The sequence below is a fragment of the Amphiprion ocellaris genome, chromosome 15 (genome assembly GCF_022539595.1).
Source record: "Amphiprion ocellaris isolate individual 3 ecotype Okinawa chromosome 15, ASM2253959v1, whole genome shotgun sequence".
Taxonomy (NCBI): Eukaryota; Metazoa; Chordata; class Actinopteri; family Pomacentridae; genus Amphiprion; species Amphiprion ocellaris.
In genome coordinates, this window is record NC_072780.1 from 4,912,421 (window position 1) to 4,931,388 (window position 18,968).

General features: G+C 36.9%; 1 protein-coding gene across 1 annotated transcript; it reads left to right on the top strand.

Annotated features, from left to right (window-relative positions):
- Positions 1-127: 127 nt before the first annotated feature.
- aqp10b (aquaporin 10b) lies at positions 128-6,816 on the top strand. The gene is made up of 6 exons (XM_023261092.3): positions 128-1,816; positions 2,410-2,536; positions 3,579-3,716; positions 4,554-4,672; positions 5,487-5,704; positions 5,780-6,816. Exons 1-6 carry the CDS (start codon positions 1,730-1,732, stop codon positions 5,949-5,951), a joined length of 861 nt encoding a protein of 286 aa, XP_023116860.1. The 5' UTR covers positions 128-1,729; the 3' UTR covers positions 5,952-6,816.
- The last annotated feature ends 12,152 nt before the right edge of the window (positions 6,817-18,968 follow it).

The window sequence follows — 18,968 nt, forward strand, 5'->3', positions numbered from 1 at the left end:
TTTTATGGCTTGTTCCTTTTAGGCTAAATTCAAAGACCCTCTGTCCCTGGTTATGCTGGTTAAACACTTAAAAGTTGCATGTTTAAATTTTTGCTCTAGAATGTGCAGATTTATGAAGCCCTTACTGTTTATTTTACTCATGGTGTGTTTTCTAGCATTAAAAAAAAACACCATATGGACATAACAAGATTTAAAAAACCTTGATTTTCACCAGTTGGAGAGTTAATATAAGCAACCATAGTGTAATGGTGAACTCAATTCATTTGCATTTTGAAGTTACTGCAAACAAGATGCGTTTCTGTGTCATTTGGAAGCAGCTTTCCAATTGTGTTTGACATGTAAATCTACACAAACGTCTAGTTGTCACTGGATTTATGGCAACCTTTGTGGATGTAGCATCACAGCCATTAATATTTGTTTGTCTCTAAATACTTTTGTTGATTTGTGTGCATCAGAGTATCAAGTAACGTCTTTCTTTGACCTGCTAAAAGGATCAGAATGATGAAAAAATATGTCACTCAAAGAGGATGCACATTGTAGCCGTCAGAAAGTAAACTCAGGCCTTGTTCAGCTTTTTTATTCACATCCTTCCTGTCTGACTTCACAGAACGGCAGGAAGGTTTTGTAACATTTTGTATTTTGCATTGGTTATAAAACAGATGTGAGATTTTTCTATTTTTCTATCACACTTCCGTTCAGTTTATCGTAAAGTTCACAAGTGTGCAGAGTTGTGACATAAGAACAATGAATATCTTGCTTGAATTTGTGGAAAGACCTTTTAGAAAGAGAAAGTTCAGCTGAAGTGTGATGTAAGAGTCAGATCTAGTTTTACATTCAGAAAAGAAGAGATATTTCATCTCAAAAACTAAGGGAATTGAAAACTATACCTGTTAAATGTTAGCTTGATGTATCAAATACTTTCCAAGTTCATGTTACAGTAGAATGTTGACGTTTCAGCATTTTTAAAAATTCTAATTATTTTTTGCGCATTGAAATTCAAGACTATGTTTAACTGATAATATTTCACAAACTATTTAAAAGAAAAGCCTGGATTTTTCACAGTTATTTCTTATCATTCCCATGATTAATAATCTACAATATTGGGAAAATAGGTCAAATAATCTCTGATTATGGGCGAGTTGAAAATGAAAAGCCTCATCTTTGAATCACTTCAACAAAAACGCTGATAAACAAAAGTCAGATAGTGATATTTTCTGAGCCATAGTTAGTTGTAAATCACAATAATAGAAAATATACATATTAATATGATATACAGTCAGAAAAGTTAGAAAAATGTGTTTTCGTTAAACTTTTGTAACGGATTGAATGGGAAAAACTAAAATATCACTACCAAATAGAGTTTTGAGGTTTGTAAATGTTTCTCCAAACAGAACTAAAGACCAGAAATAGTTCTTGAAAACTGGATTATCTGAAACCTAACGACCCAGAAGTGACTCAGTGTGAAAATGTAGCAGCCAATCAAATGAAAGCAGCGGTCAGAGTCAACTCCAGCCAGCTAAGATCAGAGAAAACCAGTGGAGAGAAGCGAGCATGCAGTGATTTCAGGACACAAACCAGCTCCTCGTCGTGCCATAAAGTGTGTGACGTCGCTGCAGCCTCGGTATGAAAGTGCAAACTGTGCTCAGCCAGGCAGACTGATTCACCTCAGGTCACAGTCTCAGCTGGAAAAACTCACCTGTGGCCTGACAGAGCAGAGCAAAGCTTCAGGATGGAGAAGCTGCTGAGGAAATGTCAGATCAGGAACCAGCTGGTCAGGGAGTGCATGGCGGAGTGTCTGGGAGTCTACATCCTGATCGTAAGAGTCTCTTTTTATTCTGTATTTTAACTGTAGTTAGTGGCAAGAGCTGCTTTTTTTTTTAAAGCTCAAATCCTCACCGGATCTGTAACGTTCACACCAAGTAGGTTCCTTTAACAGCTGTCCTGGTTTAAAGCAGCGACTGAACCTGCACAATGGATAACTCTGGAGGACTTTGGCCTGATCAAAGACAGAAAACAGTGACAGTAACTGGGGGGTAAAAATGTGAGCAGTGCAGAGATGATCCTTTGACTGCTGTCGTATTTTATCTCTAATGACCATCTCGCTTGCTGAGGCAATCAAGTTTTACAGCACAAATCATAAAGCTGGTTCCTTGGAAATCAGATGCATAAAAAAGGTGATTACACCACGGCTGTGTTGTCGTTGTTTACGTGCATCAGAACATCCCGTCTTCTACTTCATAGTACAAATACAGAGTCAGCCAAAATAATGTTTACACACATCAGGAAAAGAAAAACTTGCATAAATAGAAGTACTTATACAAATGAAATATTTATAAAAGTTTTTCTTTTCCTGATGTGTGTGTATATATTATTTTTTCTATAACACGTCTTCATCTTCTCTACTTGCAGCTGTTTGGATGTGGCTCTGTTGCCCAGGTGACCACAAGTCAAGAGAAAAACGGCCACTATCTGTCCATCAATCTGGGTTTTGCTCTGGGAGTCACGTTTGGGATCTTTGCATCTCGTGGAGTCTCAGGTAAGAGACTAAAGATAACTGGTTTCACTGAATCCTGATAGAAACGATAATATCTGACGGGAAACTCCACTGATTCTACATGTTGTACAAATGAAATCAGTTGAGTGAAATCTTGAATCAGTGTGTTGGTTAAGGCAACAAAGTTGAATCTGAAGGTCTCTGCTACATTTGCCACTAATATGTAATGTAAAATAACTAATATGTATGTAAAAATCCTCTTCTGCAATTGAAGTCCTGCGTTGAAAATCCTACATGCATGAGTATTATCAGCAAAAAGTACTGGACTGGTCCCTCTGGTATTTGTTATCTTAATATGTGGCATCATTAAACCATTAACAGTGAAGTTTAAGTGTGTCAGCTGCTTGTTATTGTTGCTGCTGCAGGTGGAGCCAGTTTGAACTCTTTTTTTAATACAGTTTTATATACAGACACCAGATAAATCTGAAGCATTATCAGATAAATGAGAGAGAGGAAAGAGAAAAAGTTCTGATACAAGCCTGTTGCAGTTTTGAACTCTGTAATACTTGTTTTTTGGTGAGATGTTGCATCATTTGAACATTTATGAGAAGTTTAGAGCGAAGAAAGTTGGAAAAGACAGGTTAGATCTTTAATAGTGTGTTGTATTTAAAGGGATGTTATATTATCTGTTGGGTAAAATGTGCATCTGTGGCATAAAGTACCATAAAGTGGAAATCTTCACATAAAGTACCTCAAATTTGTGCTTAATTCTAGTGTTATTCATAGTGTGTGTTTCTGTAACTATAAAGTATGTTACAAAGGATCCTCCACCTTTTCTGGTCCCAGTTTTCACTTGCGATTATTTCTCTATTGTCTCTAAGAAGCAACAACAGAAATACCTGCTCTATAATAATATCACTATATCGGTTATTTATTAATTGTGCAGGTCAGAACCTGTTAGTAGATCAAATGTGCATGCAGTGAGTACTAAATATGCTTTTATATCAATTACAGGATCATTTTAATTTGGAAAATGTTTCATTTTAAACCTAAACTATTGTTTCTTGGTTGTTTTTTCTTCAAGGTGCTCATCTAAACCCTGCTGTGACTCTGAGTTTGTGTGTTCTGGGGAGACATCCGTGGATCAAACTTCCATTTTACGTCTTCTTCCAGGTGGTTGGAGCTTTTCTGGCTGCAGCCACAGTCGCTCTGCAGTACTATGGTGAGACACCTGCAGTTAGAGTCAATTTATATGTCACAAAGAGCTCTAGAAGTCAGAATAAACATGTTGTAGGTAGAAGGTGATGGCAGACATCAACCCTCCTGTTGTCTTCATTTACGGGCACCAAAAGAAATTGTTCCCTTGTCTGAAAAAAATCCAAAACTCAGCAAAATATTCCCCAAATTTATAAAAATTTGCAAAATCTTCAGGAAGAAAATTCCAAAAATTCCTTAAGAGTTTCCCTTAAAAGTTTTATTAAAAAAAAAAAAAAAAAAAAGAAATTTGGCAAGAAGTAAAAATTAAAAAAAAAAAAAGTTAATATTTTCAAAAAATGAATAAAAATCTTCCAAAAACAAATCCTAAAAAAATCTAAAATGATTCCATATATATCAGTAAAGGTTCCAATATTTTCTTTAAGAACATTCAGAAAAAATCTACTAAAATTCAGCGAAATTTGCTGGATTTTGGTTGATTTTTTTTTTCCTGAATGTTCTTAAAGAAACAATTTTTTTTTTAGCATTTCTTTTTTTGCACCAAAAAATGTTTAAAAAATTCCCAAAAATGTTGAAAATGTGGAGGTTTTCACTGTGAAAATAAATTTTTTCCCACATTTTCAAACTTTGAAACGGGTCAATTTGACCTGCAGGACAACTGGAGGGTTAAGGGATGAGGCATAAAGAACAAATTAAAGTAAATGAAGTGGACTAATAATGCATATTTGAGGCTCCAGTTGATATTTCTAGCACTAAGATGGTGTATCTAGAATAGACTATACACCAGAGCTAATCTTAAACATGTCTTTGTGTGTCTGATGTCTGTATGATGAGATGTTTTCAGATGCCATCCAAGCGTTCACTGGAGGTGAGCTGACAGCAACGGGTCCTACGGCCACAGCAGGAATATTCTCCACCTACCCAGCCGACTACCTCAGTCTGTGGGGAGGAATCGTGGACCAGGTCAGATACTGTCACTCCCTGTTTATATTTTTATTATTCGAAGTCCAGTCATCATCTTCAAGGTGAAAGATAAGCATGAACTTGTTGAGTAGTTTCACCAAGAATCAGGCGGGTTGTGTACTGGAACATGTAAACTTGTGCAGACCCACATCAGCAAAAATATTACAAATTTTAACCTGCGAACCAAAACCCAGCAGCAGGTCTTAAGCCTCCTGTTGTCTTCATAAATCCAAACATTCAGCAAAAAAAAATTCCCCAAATATTTGAAAATTTGCAAAACCTTCAGGAAGAAAATTCCAATAATTCCTTAGAAGTTTCCCTTAAAAGTTTTATTTTTAAAAATCCCCCAAATTTGGCAAGAAAATTCTTGTAAATATCTTCTGATTTTTTTGTGAATGTTCTCAAGAGAATATTAGAAGTTTTACAGATGTATATGTAATCATTTTAGATATTTTTAGGATTTTTTGGAAGATTTTCACTCATTTTTTTGAAAATATTTACAAGAATTTTCTTGCCAAATTTGAGGGGTTTTTTGAATAAAAGTTTTAAGGGAAATTTTTTAAGGAATTATTGGAATTTTCTTCCTGAAGGTTTTGCAAATTTTCTGAAATTTGGGAATTTTTTTTGGCTGAATTTTTGTATTTTTTCTAGACAAGGAAACAATATTTTTTGGTGCCCGTAAATGAAGACATCGGGAGGGTTAAATACATTTTCACAGAGGAGCAGAACACCTCAGCTGGAACCCATCCAGGAAACACAAACACTCTAATGAAGTCTTCCTGCTCTTGTCTGCCTTTATTTCCATGTTTTCCAGGTGATAGGCACGGCCGCCCTGCTGCTGTGCGTCCTGGCTCTCGGGGACCAGAAGAACGGTTCCCTCCCTGATGGTCTTCAGCCGGTCCTGGTGGGAGCAGCGGTTCTGGTTCTTGGCATCTCCATGGGCTCAAACTGTGGATACGCCCTGAACCCGGCCAGGGATTTTGGACCTCGATTGTTCACGTACATCGCCGGCTGGGGGGTGGACGTGTTCAGGTTAGTAGCTGCATTTAGGACATAATTTAAACCTTATTCCCTCACACTGATTACAAATGTGAACTGTCTGTGCAGGGCTGGAGGCGGCTGGTGGTGGGTGCCCATAGTGGCTCCATGCGTCGGGGCGCTGCTAGGAACGCTGATCTACCAGCTGATGGTTGAAGTCCACCATCCTCCCACTTTTCAGGAGGCCAAGAAGGAAGTAGAACTCGAAGGGGTGGAACCAGAGGGAGAAAAACCTACATAGCAGGAACGTTACATGGAGTTAAAGAGGGAGAGAAATCTGTATCTATGTAAAGTGTCTGTGTAAATGTCTGATGTATTAGAACAAGTACTGCCTGAAATCATTTTGTAGCATAATTACAAATGCAAGTAGCTAAATCTCCAGGAGTTTCCACCACCTTGTATAAAATCTGCTAGATGTATTATGAAATTTTGTATGAGCTTGTATTATTGCATGAATCTTGCTGACACGTCAAGTAAAATATCTTTACCTCTACTTAAGATTGGCTCAAAATTTTGCACAGTTCTTCACATTCTTCCCATGATGACTGTGGAGATCCTCTGACTTTACATCTAGTGTCATAATCAGGACAAATTCCACTTTGGTTATCAGCTACAGGGCCGTGCAGAGTCCTTTGGAGGGGCAGGTGCTCAAAGTTAAAAGGGGGCACATGGAGCACGAAATGGAAACACCACACAGAAACATACCTGACAGTATAACTGGCTGAACTGTAGCATATTCATGAAGAAAGTAACATGGAGTCAGTGGTGCAATGGTTAAGTCTCAGGACTACTGATTAGAAGGTCAGTGGTTCAAACCCTGTTGTGGCCGCTGTTGGCCCCTTGAGCAATGCCTTCAACTTTTCTTGCTCCAGGGGCGCTGTACTATGGCTGACCCTGCGCTCTGACCCCGACTGGGATTAACAAAAAGCAACATTTCACAGTGCTGTAATGTATTTGTGACAAGCTATTATTTTGAAGTTGAATTTAGATCACCATTAGACACTGGACTGTTTAACTGTGGCCACTCTTCCTGAAGTTCTTGCAAAGTTCTTCAAAGTAAAAAAATAAATAAAATAATAATAATTAAATGATATGGAAATCATGTATTTAAATGTATTTGTGCTTTTATTCAGTTTGACTATCCACTTTGTGCAAGACAGCAAAGTTATAAAAGTTATATATTTTATATTTATACATATTATATTTAATTTGTCTATATATACAAATGTTATAAACAAGTACTGATATCTTTAAATGAGAAGTTGAGAAAGTCACAATTCAAATTCTTCAAATTATTATTATTGGTCCGTGTATATTTTGGTTCCGTGTACGGATCTGGTAATTGGATTTTCCGTTCTGAAACGGGTATTGAAAAACAAAAAACTAGTGGTTATTTGATTTTCATTTTAAAATACAAAAATTAAAATTGAAATACAAGGCGTTTTTCCTTTTCATGATCAAAAAGGGATATACGATTTTAAAAAAAAAATAAAAAAGCTTTTCGTTTTATATTTAGAATAACAAAAAAGTAAAATCAGTAAGAGACAAACGAAAAAAGGTCCGTTTTTTCATTTTCTGAGACCGGAAGTGGTCATCAGCAAGTGTGGAGCCAAACGACAACAAGATTCTCAGAGGGCGGAGCCAGAGAGCAGCGACTGGTCAGACCATAGATAATATAGAAGACAGCGCGCTAGCGGATCTAGTCTATGTGTATCTATGGTTAGCACGTCTGGTAGCATCTCTGGCTGCTGTTGACCTTGTTTGTGGAGTAAAACACGGTAAGAAGATAAATACTTCTAACCAGTAGCGTTGTTTTGTTGTACCTTAAGTCAGCGACTTGTGAAGAGTTGTGTTTTGTTGTGTTTGAGCAGTTGGTCCGGACGCGTTAGCTAGCTAAGCGGCTAAGTTAGCTAGCGGGCTAATTAACACAGGTGGCTAACTTACCGCTGAACACCTGTGTTAGTTGCTGCCGCAACTGTCCTCATTATTAGAATGACCTTCTCAACCTGTATTTCTCTGCTGTGTATTTTAGCTTTTAAAAAAGTTATTTTACTTTAAGGTTAACTGAAACCCGTTCAGCTGCACTGAAGTTCAACATTCAGCTGGTTTGAATTAAACCGCGCTTAACTTAACATTGCGCAACATTACCTCTCTGAATCTCCATAATTTCATTAAATTCTTTCTCTCTTCCACTGCTCCAGTTCAATCCAGTATATAAAATGACAATAGTGAATAAACTAACAACCAGCCATTGTATTTATTTATTATTGCATGTATTTGTAGTAAAACATGAGTTGAAACATCCTGCTTTTGGATCTAGAACTGCACAAGCCATTCATTTTCAGTCACCTGAGGAGTTAAACTCCCCTTTTTATGTGAGGTTGAAGCAGAAAGTCTGAGTTAACCAAGAAAGTTGTTTATAATTTGCGATGCCTGTTATCTGTGACTGAGGCTTTAGCTTTTGTTGAGCCGATTTACACGTAGAAACTTTGTTCAGGAAAATTTCTCAGTAGCTCAGAGGACAGGCTGCTTTTTATACAACCTTGTAAGAGAATGTCTGTCAATGCTTTCAGCAGAATTTAGAAACACAACACTTCCTAAACAGATATTTTGAGGCTGTGAGGTTGAACGTTTGAGAGTATATCAGTGTGTTTGTTTGTGGTGTTTCTGTTTCTAGGTGGAAGCTGAATTAGTGAGGATGACTCCTGCTCCTGTCATCTCTAAGCTCCTCACACATCTTTACCTGCACATGAGGAAAATCACTCCTGTAGAATGCAGGTATGTTTGTCATTATTATAAAAAGATGTTGCCTGGTGACCTGTCAGAAACCCATTATACAGAGTCAGCCAAAATAATGTTTACACACATCAGGAAAAGAAAAACTTGCATAAATATTTCAATACCAAATTTATTCAGACATCATGAGATTAATAAACGTTATCTTTGGCCTCTACAATTACAAGAGGTGCTCAAAGTGGTGGCCACTGGCTTCCAGATATTTCTGTTGTGTTGTAGACGTCACTTGTTGATGCTCCATTCATGAGGGTAGCGCCATCTGTTGGGAAAACATCGTACAACAGGACACAGAGTTATCGTGATTTGATCAAACTTAGAAAGAGGAATCTATATGTATAGAAGTACTTATACAAATGAAATATTTATAAAAGTTTTTCTTTTCCTGATATGTATACATTATTTTGGCTGACTGAACTTAATGAGAACAAAACTGTCATTTAATTGTTGCTCTGAAAGCTTCTTTAGTGAAAACCGGCTGGTGTTCTGATAGTTGTTTTTTTTTCCTGATCAATGTGGACGTTATAATTGATGGTAACATTTACTGATCATATAATCAGCATGACAATATAACAGTAGAACATTCTGACCACCTGACTAATACTGTGTTGGTCCCTTTATGCTGCTAAAACTCCTCTGACCCAGTGGTTCATCAGAACCTCTGGGGATGTCCTGTGGATTCTGTGGATCCTGTGGGTTGCAGGGTGGGTCCTACCTAGACCAGGCTGATCCTGGACCATCCCACAGATGCTCAGTCAGATCTGGATGTGGGTAGTGTGGAACCCAGGTGAACAGCTTAGCTCTGTCGTGTTCCTCGGACCACTCCTGAGCAGTTTAGTTTGTCCTGCTGAGGGTGGCAGCTGGCATCAAGGACTGCTGTTGCCATGGAGACTAGGGGGTTGTTTGTCCTGCAGTGTTTAGGTGGTGGTACATGTCAAACATCCACATGAACGTCAAGGTTTCCCAGCAGAACGTTGCATTAGAACAAGATGATGGATGTTGTTCTCTTCAGCTGTCAGTGGTCAGAATGTTGTGGCTGATTGGTGGATCTGTCTGCCTTTACTCTGACATCCAGAGTTCTACAAAAGTGTAGTATGTGTGCAGTGCAGAAGAGATTTACTTTATTGGATGCAGTTTTAGTGGTTCCATGAGAGAAAATCATATCCATATACAGATTTTTATTAATTCCAGGCCTGGTTCAGTAAAGATTATAATAATAACTACATCACATAATTCGTTGTCGCAGTTTGAATTTTGCAGACTGAGAGATGGTTGAGAAGGTTTCAGTTCTTGTTTTAGCAAAATATGTTAAAATAGAAGATCTTTATTGTCATTGTACATGAAATTATCTGCAAACCAGCAAAGTGTATCAGTCTGAGGTATCTGAAAATAAATAAGTAAAGAAAAATGCATCTAAAGCCAATAATAAACAGAATATTTTGCGGGAATATTCTAAAAAGGAAAGAAAAGCTCCATTCTCACTCCTCTCAGGATAAACTGTCATTAAAATTGACTTTAAATTTAGCTTCAACACGAGATAAAAACATTTACTTTCATTACTGATATCAAGTTTTAATAAAGTTCATGCTACTTTTATAAAATGATGAAAGTGAATAAATTGTATTTCTGTGAACTGTGTTTGATTTCTGTCTTTTCTCCTGTCATCCAGATGTTCAGAGGGAGATGATGCCACATCTGGTCCAGCTGATGGAAGGTCTTGAAGTTCTCTGACTGGCCTGGACTGAAGATGGTCGTCTCACTGGATTTAAGGTTCAGATGCTCAGTAACAAACTCCACCAATGAGCCAACAGGGAAGCTTTAGGTTTATTAAATGTTGCTATGAAGGTTTCGCTGTTTTTCTTTGTGAATGCAATGAGCTCCAACTGAAACCTGAATTAGAACTTAGAAGTAAATTTTTATTCCAGTCTTGGTTGGAAATAGAATCTCTGTATTGATTCAGGTAAAAACTGAACTTCACAGCATGTTGGAGCAAAACAACCAGATGAAAACTGTGATGGTGTTGGATTGTCAGACCGTAATGTTGCAGCTCAAAGCAGCTTTTCTATCTCAGTTCATTCTGACATTCAGCTATGAATCAACACAGCAGATGGTGATCCACGCTGTGGAAGTCTCACATCTCCTGATTTAATGGAGCTGCTTTGCACTTTTTACACTGTTTATTCACCAACACTTTATTTAATAAAAGTCCCATCTAGTTTTTATGAGGAATGTGATGTTTTAATTTCTCTGTGAATAACTGCAGTCTAATGGAACAGCTGGAGTTGTAACATCTGTCCTGGTATTGATCATGAAGTATTGATCAGAATACTTATGGTCAGCAGTCATCCCTGAAGTTTTACATTAAAATCTTTACTTGTGTTGTGAACTTTGGTAAGAAGCAGAAACGTTAGCGTTGCCATGGATACATGAGTGTTAAATTCAGTTCATGTTTCCATTTTGGGAAATGCAGTCCAGTTCCAGAATGTGGAGGAATTTAGTCTCACAATCACAGACAATAAATATTATCTGAAAGTCGAGTTTTTGTTGTTTATGAGCACAATACAAAAAGATTCATGTTAGAAATATTCCAGTTAAGACTCTAGAATATCATGATTTATGTACATTTACCTCAATAATATGAATGTTCAGGTTAAGATTGTGCAGTGATATTTATTATGTAAGTTTAGCTGATTAAAGTTTATGACTCTGCACTAAAATATTGTTTAAACTGACATCATTATTATAATATTTAGGGTCAGACCCTACAGTATTGAGATTAAGAAATCAAATATTCTATAAAATGTAAATTAACTGAACTAATCTGGATATATTTAAGTGAGACTCTACAATATTATTTGACACAAATCTAAATCAAAATTTTAATAATTTTCACGCCAAGCATTTACTGGACTGATTTAAACATTAAAATCGCTCCTTTCTAATCCTCTGCCGTACGTTCAAACCTGAGGCCTTAAATAGAAACACTCAAGTATCTGATTGAAGGAACTTCTGCAGAGTCCTGGTTCCAGAACATGATGATAGAATTATAGACAAACTTTAACAAAAGCTGCCTGAGAGTTTACAGCTTTTTATGTTGGATTTCTTCAGTAATTTAATGAGCGTTATCAGCAAAAATCAAGTGTTCATTTGATGAACTTCATTTCCTAAAACATCCAGAATTGGAGCTCATATCTTTGGCAGCTGTAAAGTTTCTGCTCCTTCAAAGTTCACAACACAATGAATGAATTCCTAAAACACTCTCAGTGCTGGAGAGCATTTGTGATGCTGAAGCAGTGATCAGTTTTTCTGTTTCTTCTCTGGAGATGCACAATGAGGGATGTCTGCAGAGACTGAGAAAGAGTCTCACCACATCCTGACATGAGGAAAAAGACTTTATTGAAGACTACAATGAGAAAAACTATCAGACAGCAGACGGCTGCATTCAAGGTGAGATCTGAACATTTGATCTGGAACAGGAATTCAATAACTGCAGCATGAGCTTCATTTCAGTCTGCAGCTGCTGAATTCATGGATGAATCATCTGGCACTAGAGAGGAAGACCATCAAACATCCATGTCAGCTGATGGAGGTCCAAGAGTCTCACCCAACAAACAACCTATAGAGTGAAGACCTCAAATCTGATTGGACGGCCTCCTATTCAGCCACATGTGTGAACAAACGCCTCTAAGCTGATTTGTTTTCTAAAATAAATCTAGTTTGAGTCCTAATCTATGCCTGTGTGTTTGCTTCTTTACTCTGCTGTTAACAGTTTAGGCTGTTAGATTGTTCCAGATAAGATAAGGTCTGAGGACGCCGCCGAGCCTCGGTCCAGCCGGCCACCTGTCTGTGGATGTTTGAGTGCTGAGAGGTTTGTGGATGCATGTGAACGTTCTGTGTTGAAACAACAGCTTTTGACTCACTAAGCCGGGAAAAACCAAGAGCTCCTATATTTGTGACTTCCACTAAAAAAACTGATGAAAATAAGTTTGCCAGGGTTCTGACTGATAACAGATTATTAAATAATGAAAATGATCATTTAAATGTTCCTTTAAACAATCCTTTTAGGTCTACATTTCCTTTACACTGACTTCTTGGTATATGTACAAGTATTTTGGGTGGAATATACCATTAAGCCCAATGTTCAAGGGTTCTTCTGGGAATATACCATTAAACCAACCTTTTAGGTAAATGTTCCAGGATGTTGGGTAGAATATACCATCAGATCAACCTTTTAGGTCTACATTGGAAGATTTTAGAGTAGAATATTACTCCAAACTACCCTTTAGGTCTACATTTAAGGTGGAATACTCCTTTAAACCAAGATTTTTTGGTCTACATTGAAAGATTTTAGGTGAAATATTCCTTTGAACGAACTTTTTAAGTTTATGTTCAAGGATGTTGGGTGGAATATACCATCAGACCAACCTCCAAGGTCTACAGTAGTGAATTTTAGGTGGAATATACCATTAAACTCAACTTTTAGGTCTACATTGGAGGATTTTAGGTGGAATTGTCTTCCAAACCGTCTTTTAGTCTACATTTAAGGATGCTTAGGATGGTATATTCTTCCGAACCAACTTCTCAGGTCTACATTTCAGGTGGAATATTCCTCCATACTAACTTTTTTGGTCTATACTGAAGGATTCTTTCTAAACCACCCTTTCAGGTCTATATCTGAGGTTTTAGGTGGAATATTCCTTTTAACCAGCCCCTCAGGTCTCTTTGAGGATTTCGGATGGAATACTCAGTTAAACCAACATTTTAGGTGCATGTCCAAGGATTTTTGGTGGAATGTTCCTTTAAGGTGGATGTGTGAGGACCTTGTAGGTGGAAAACTTCCTGAAACCAACCTTTTAGGTCAACATTCAAAGATTTAAGGTGGAATATTCCTTTAAACCAACCTAAATCATGTTTTGATCATTATCAAGTGAGAAACTTCAATCCAGACTCCTCATAATGACGTTTGAGATTTATGCTGCTGTTATTTGTTTAGTCCAGACTAAATAACAGAAATCCATAACTGTAATTTTATTTCAGGACTCGGTTATTAAATGTCAAAACAATCCATGTGACTCTAAAAACTCAACAGCTTTACAAACTCTAAGATGAAACTCTCCACAAGGATCCAAAACAAGTTGGACTTCTACATGAGAGCTTTAATTATTCTTCATCTACTTCCTGAAAAGTTTGGTCAATAAAAAAGAAAAAAACTAATATTTTCAGCTGAACTAAAGACAGACTTTGGGATTTTTCTGCTCACATATTGTGTTGTTATAAATTTAGTCTTTCAAATAAATAGCCTCCTAACCCCCTGGAAACCAGCGTTTGTCCTGTTTTTGTGTTGCTCCTCGGCGACAGCCGGGTCCTAATGTTTTTTGAGCAACACACCATACTATGACGTTTTTACAATGATGGTTCTACTATGGAACCAGTTTGACATGTTCAGGTGTTCTTTGTGTGAAAACTCAGAGATTTCAGGTATCAGAAGGTGGTTTTCAACTTTCTTTGTTAACTTTCTGCTTCAACTTTAAACTAAATTTCCTTGACTAAGCCAGCCCTCTGGACCTCCAGGAAGCTGTGTTCCTATTGGCTGTCCAGGTGGCTGCTTGGTGTTATCAGGAACACCTGAGCAGCTTGGTGTTATCGGGAACACCTGAGCAGCTCAGTGTCTTCCTGCTTTATTTAGCTGCAGACAAACATTTCCTCTGCTTCTCTTCACCAGTGAACCGGGTTTGGTTCCGTTGCTTTAGTGTGTTCTTTAGGCGTTGGCTTGCAGCTTCCAGCAGTAAAATCATCTTTAATGTGTTTCTTGGTGTGTTTTAGGGCTTTGTACTGGATAGTTGTCTTGGTAAATGTGGTTCTTTAGCCACAGTTAGCACATGGTGCTAATGTGTGTAGTGATTAGTGGATTTGGTGCAGCTGTGTCTTTATCTTGGCTGTAGTGAGTCTTCAGAGGTTTTTGGTCAGACACAGTCTGTATTCTTGTGAACCCACATTGGTTGTCCAGAAGGTAAGAGTTCCTGTCCTGATTCTCTGTTCTCAGAGGTTCTCTGGTAGGCTGCAGGAGACTTTAGCGTTTGGGTTGTGCTAGTTTGGTTTTTGTACGGTTTCATTTGGACGACTATCTTGAGGCCCCTCCATGTGGTTTAGTGAGGTTTTCTGGAACAGTTCTACAAAGCAACCTGCAGCAGAAGAGGCTTTGACAGTTTTTAGGAAGTTCTGGAGACCAGACTTTAGAGCAGCAGAAACATTTATCAGCAGTTTGAGCAGGAGAAGGTGAGCTTCAGAGTAGAAATGAGACAGAAACCTTCTTGACCCGTGTGGTGAGGTCCTGTACCAAGAGTTTGAGCAGGTTGTGAAGAGTCTGTAGTTCTTTGGTCTGAAAGCACAAGAAGAGTCGACTCATTAAAGGAGAAAACAGGAGATATTGTTGGTTCTTCTGTCGCTCTGCAGCTTCCTTAGACTGAATATCAAGTTTATATTTTAAATGATTTCCCATGTGAGCCCAAGAAGACTTCAATAAACTCCCTCCATCCCCTAGACACAACATATTTTATTACCACGTTAAATCTTTTTTTAAAATATGTTTTTGAGTTTTAATCATAGTTTTAGCATATTTTTTTTCTCTTTGTTTGTTTAGTTTTGTCATCTGTGTAAAAGTTGATAAACAAATAAAGTTGAATTGATAAACTGAATAATTGACTAACTCATGATTGTGACAATAGAAGTATTTTCATTGTGATTTAAGGGTTTGTTTCATTTTTAAGGTTGGGGTTAAAATCTTGACAGAAAAAGATGATTAAAGAAATAAACTACATAACAAAAAGCAATTAAATCAAAGGGAAACAAATTTAATACACAAACTTTTAAAAAGTGTTATTATTAAAAAGTTTTTTTAAATGTTTAATATTCTTGTTTAATTGTATTTTTTAAATGTGTAATTATCGAAAATATTTTATCTGTAATTTTTAGTCTTTGTATTTTAAAAATTTTGTTTAATTTCATAATTGCATGTATTGTATCTTGTTTAATTATCTAATTCAATATTTTGTCTGTTTAATATCATTTAATTGTATTTAATGTTTAACTATATTAAACAGACAAAATATTGAATTAGATAATTAAACAAGATACAATACATGCAATTATGAAATTAAACAAAATTTTTAAAATACAAAGATTAAAATTACAGATAAAATATTTCTGATAATTACACATTTAAAAAATACAATTAAACAAGAAGAATATTAAACATTAAAAAAATACAAAACATTTAATTAGATTATTAAACCTTTAAAAAGACAAAACATTTAATTAGATTATTAAACCTTTAAAAAGACAAAACATTTAATTAAAAAAAATAAATGTTTAATTAGAAAATTACATCTTAAAGTCAATAAAATTTCAAATAGGAATTAAACAGAAAATACAATGAAGCATTTAAAAAGAAAATTAAACATTAAAAGGTGGTAAAACATTTAGAAAGAAAAACCTTAAAGATTTAATTGAAAAATTAAATATTGGGAAAGAAAAAAAAAATTCAAACAAGCCAATAAAACATTTGAAAAAACAAACATTAAAAAGACAAAACATTTCGAAATCAGATCAGACATTAGAAAAGAATAAAAGGTGAGAAAAGAGCAAAACTAAACATTTAAGAAGAGTCAAACTAAAGACAAAACATTTGAAAAGACACCAGTTAAACTTTAGAAGATCAAATTAAACAGAAGAGACAATAAAACGATCAAAAAGAGCAAAAACAGATAAAGGTCTTCAAGCATTTTCTAGTCTGAAATGAAAACATGAAGTTGTTTCTTTAAACATTTCCTCTTTCTATGTTCTTGGTTTGATTGTGGACAGATTTACTAAGTGCTCATTTCAGAAAACTGCTTTCCAGATAAAGTCTACTAGTAGTTGAAGGCATTGATCAAACTAATGTTACCTTCTGATCTCCACAAACTTTACTGTTCAGTGAAGAGAATCAAAGTTTGTTCAGGATTTCTAAAAAACCCACAGGTGAAGGTCTGAGAAGAACTCAGATGGATGATCTAAATGTGAAATCAAGACTCATGGTCACAAGTTTTAAGGCTTCTGTTAACCAGAAAGTTCAAACTAACAGAAGTACTGAGAAACTTTTAAAACTTCAGTCCTCAGACTGTCTAAAAGCTCAAACTAACAGAGAACTACTCAGGAACTTAGAAGATATCAGTCCTCGGACTGTCTGAAGGTTCAAACTAACAGAGAACTACTCAGGAACTTGGAAGATATCAGTCCTTGGACTGTCTGAAGGTTCAAACTAACAGAGATCTACTGTGTGACTTAGAAAATTTCAGCCCTCAGACTGTCTGAAGGTTCAAACTAACAGAGAACTACTCAGGAACTTGGAAGATATCAGTCCTTGGACTGTCTGAAGGTTCAAACTAACAGAGATCTACTGTGGGACTTAGAAAATTTCAGCCCTCAGACTGTGTGAAAGCTCAGGTCCTGAGGACTCGGGAGGTGTGGAGGCTTTGGAAAGTCTTGGAACTGAGGGTTCCACCCTCCAGCACAAAGGCTGAAGTCCCACCTCCTGAGAAAAACGGTCGAGTCGAGACTCGAGTTAAAAAAAAACTCGAAAATGACAAAAAATAGATGATAAATGCGCAAAAAAAAGAAGAATTAGTATCTGAGCAGATAGCTCAGGGGATAAGAAGACAGACTCGTGACTGGAAGGTCGCAGGTTCGAGACCCGCCACTGGCACTTTTCTTTCTTTGTCTTTGTCAGGATTTTAATAAAAACTTAAGAAGTGTCTGGTCTTGAACCGGCGACCTGCAGCTCCATAGGCAAATCCTTAACTCACTGAGCTACAGATCAGATACAAAGAAATAATTTCGTCGTCCCTTTGGCATCGTAGTTCCTCAAGTGACCACATGGGTGGAGCCAAGGCGGAGTCTGGGTGGAGTCAGGGCGGAGAGTAGGCGGGGAGGTGGGGGGAGTAGGGGGGGGAGTCCGCCACCCACCTCCCCGCCTACTCTCCGCCCTGACTCCACCCAGACTCCCCCACCACCCACCACACCTTCCCCCGCCTGACGAGTTCTTCGAGTCTCCACGAGTTCTTCGAGTCTCCACGGGTTTTCCCGAGTTTCTGGAGTTTCCACCAGGTCGGAGGCAGAACAAGTTGTCATGAAGAGGTGTTGAAGTCGGCCAGGATGGACTGACTTTTTACAGCAACTAGAAGGAAGACCACTAGAAGAGCAGCTCTTTAACCACCATCCATAAAATCCATGGAGTCGACTCCAGAGAAATGAAGGGACGTCAACTTTTATCAACTTCCATCCAGATGTTCAACTTGATATCTTTACTTGGAGATTTCTAGCACCACAAACCTTTAGTATCACACTTTATTATCATTTATTAGGACTTTAATGGAATCCACCAGCAGATTTAGTTTTTGTTGAGAAACTTTATTCTTGTCATCGTGGGACTGCAGTATTTAAAACTGTTCCTTCTATTTGACCTCATGTTTATTAGTTTTAGTGGAGAAACTTATTTTAGTTGTCGATTAGTCTCTTAAAAACCAAATAATAAATTGGATTAGTCAAGACGTTCAAATTTCTTACTTTGTCATATTTTAAATATGACAACAAAAATATAAAAACAAAGCATCTTGAGACAATTTGACCTGTAATTGGCGTTATATAAATAAAACTGAATTTAAATTGTATTTATCTTGTACTGTTGGAGTAATTCAGCCATATATGTTGGAAAACACATTTTCTTTGTCCATTAATCTGTTGATTGTTTTCTGCAGTAATTCATTTCTTGTTTTGTTTTATAAAATGTCAAACCCAAATATATTCAGTTTACCGTCTTAAAAACCAAAAAGATTTACATTCATGATGCAGGAATCAGGCAGTTTTTCACTTTTTATCTTAGTTTAGTCAGAAAGATAGTTGATAATGTGTGAATTGTTGCAGCTTGTGAGCCGGAAAAGGTTTTAATCTTTGGGGCCGAGTGTCAGAAAACATTTAGAAACCAACATCAACAAAACACTCAACAAAGATTTGAACACCATTAAAGGGAAATCCAACTTTTGCATGACAATGTTTAATTAAAGGACATTTATTTCCAATGTAAATGTGTGATATTCATCCTCTGGAGCTTTCTCTTCACATCGTCTTCCACCTGGACTGGTTTGGTCGGGAGCATGTGCAACAAACATTTGAAAAACTGCACTTTAACATCAATGAATGACACTGAAGTTTAATCTCTACATAAATGAGACTGAGTCTGGATGTGCTGCTCTGTCATGAACTCCTAAGTTTAGGGAAAGTTCAAACAAAAGAGGACAGTTCAGATAAGACTTGAGAATGAGCTTATTCTGAACAAACATCTCAGACTTTCTGAGCTTCAGCACTTCTAGCAAGATATTTTAACAAGTAACTCAAGAGATCCAGAAGTTGGAGAGAGTTAGCTTTAGCTGAG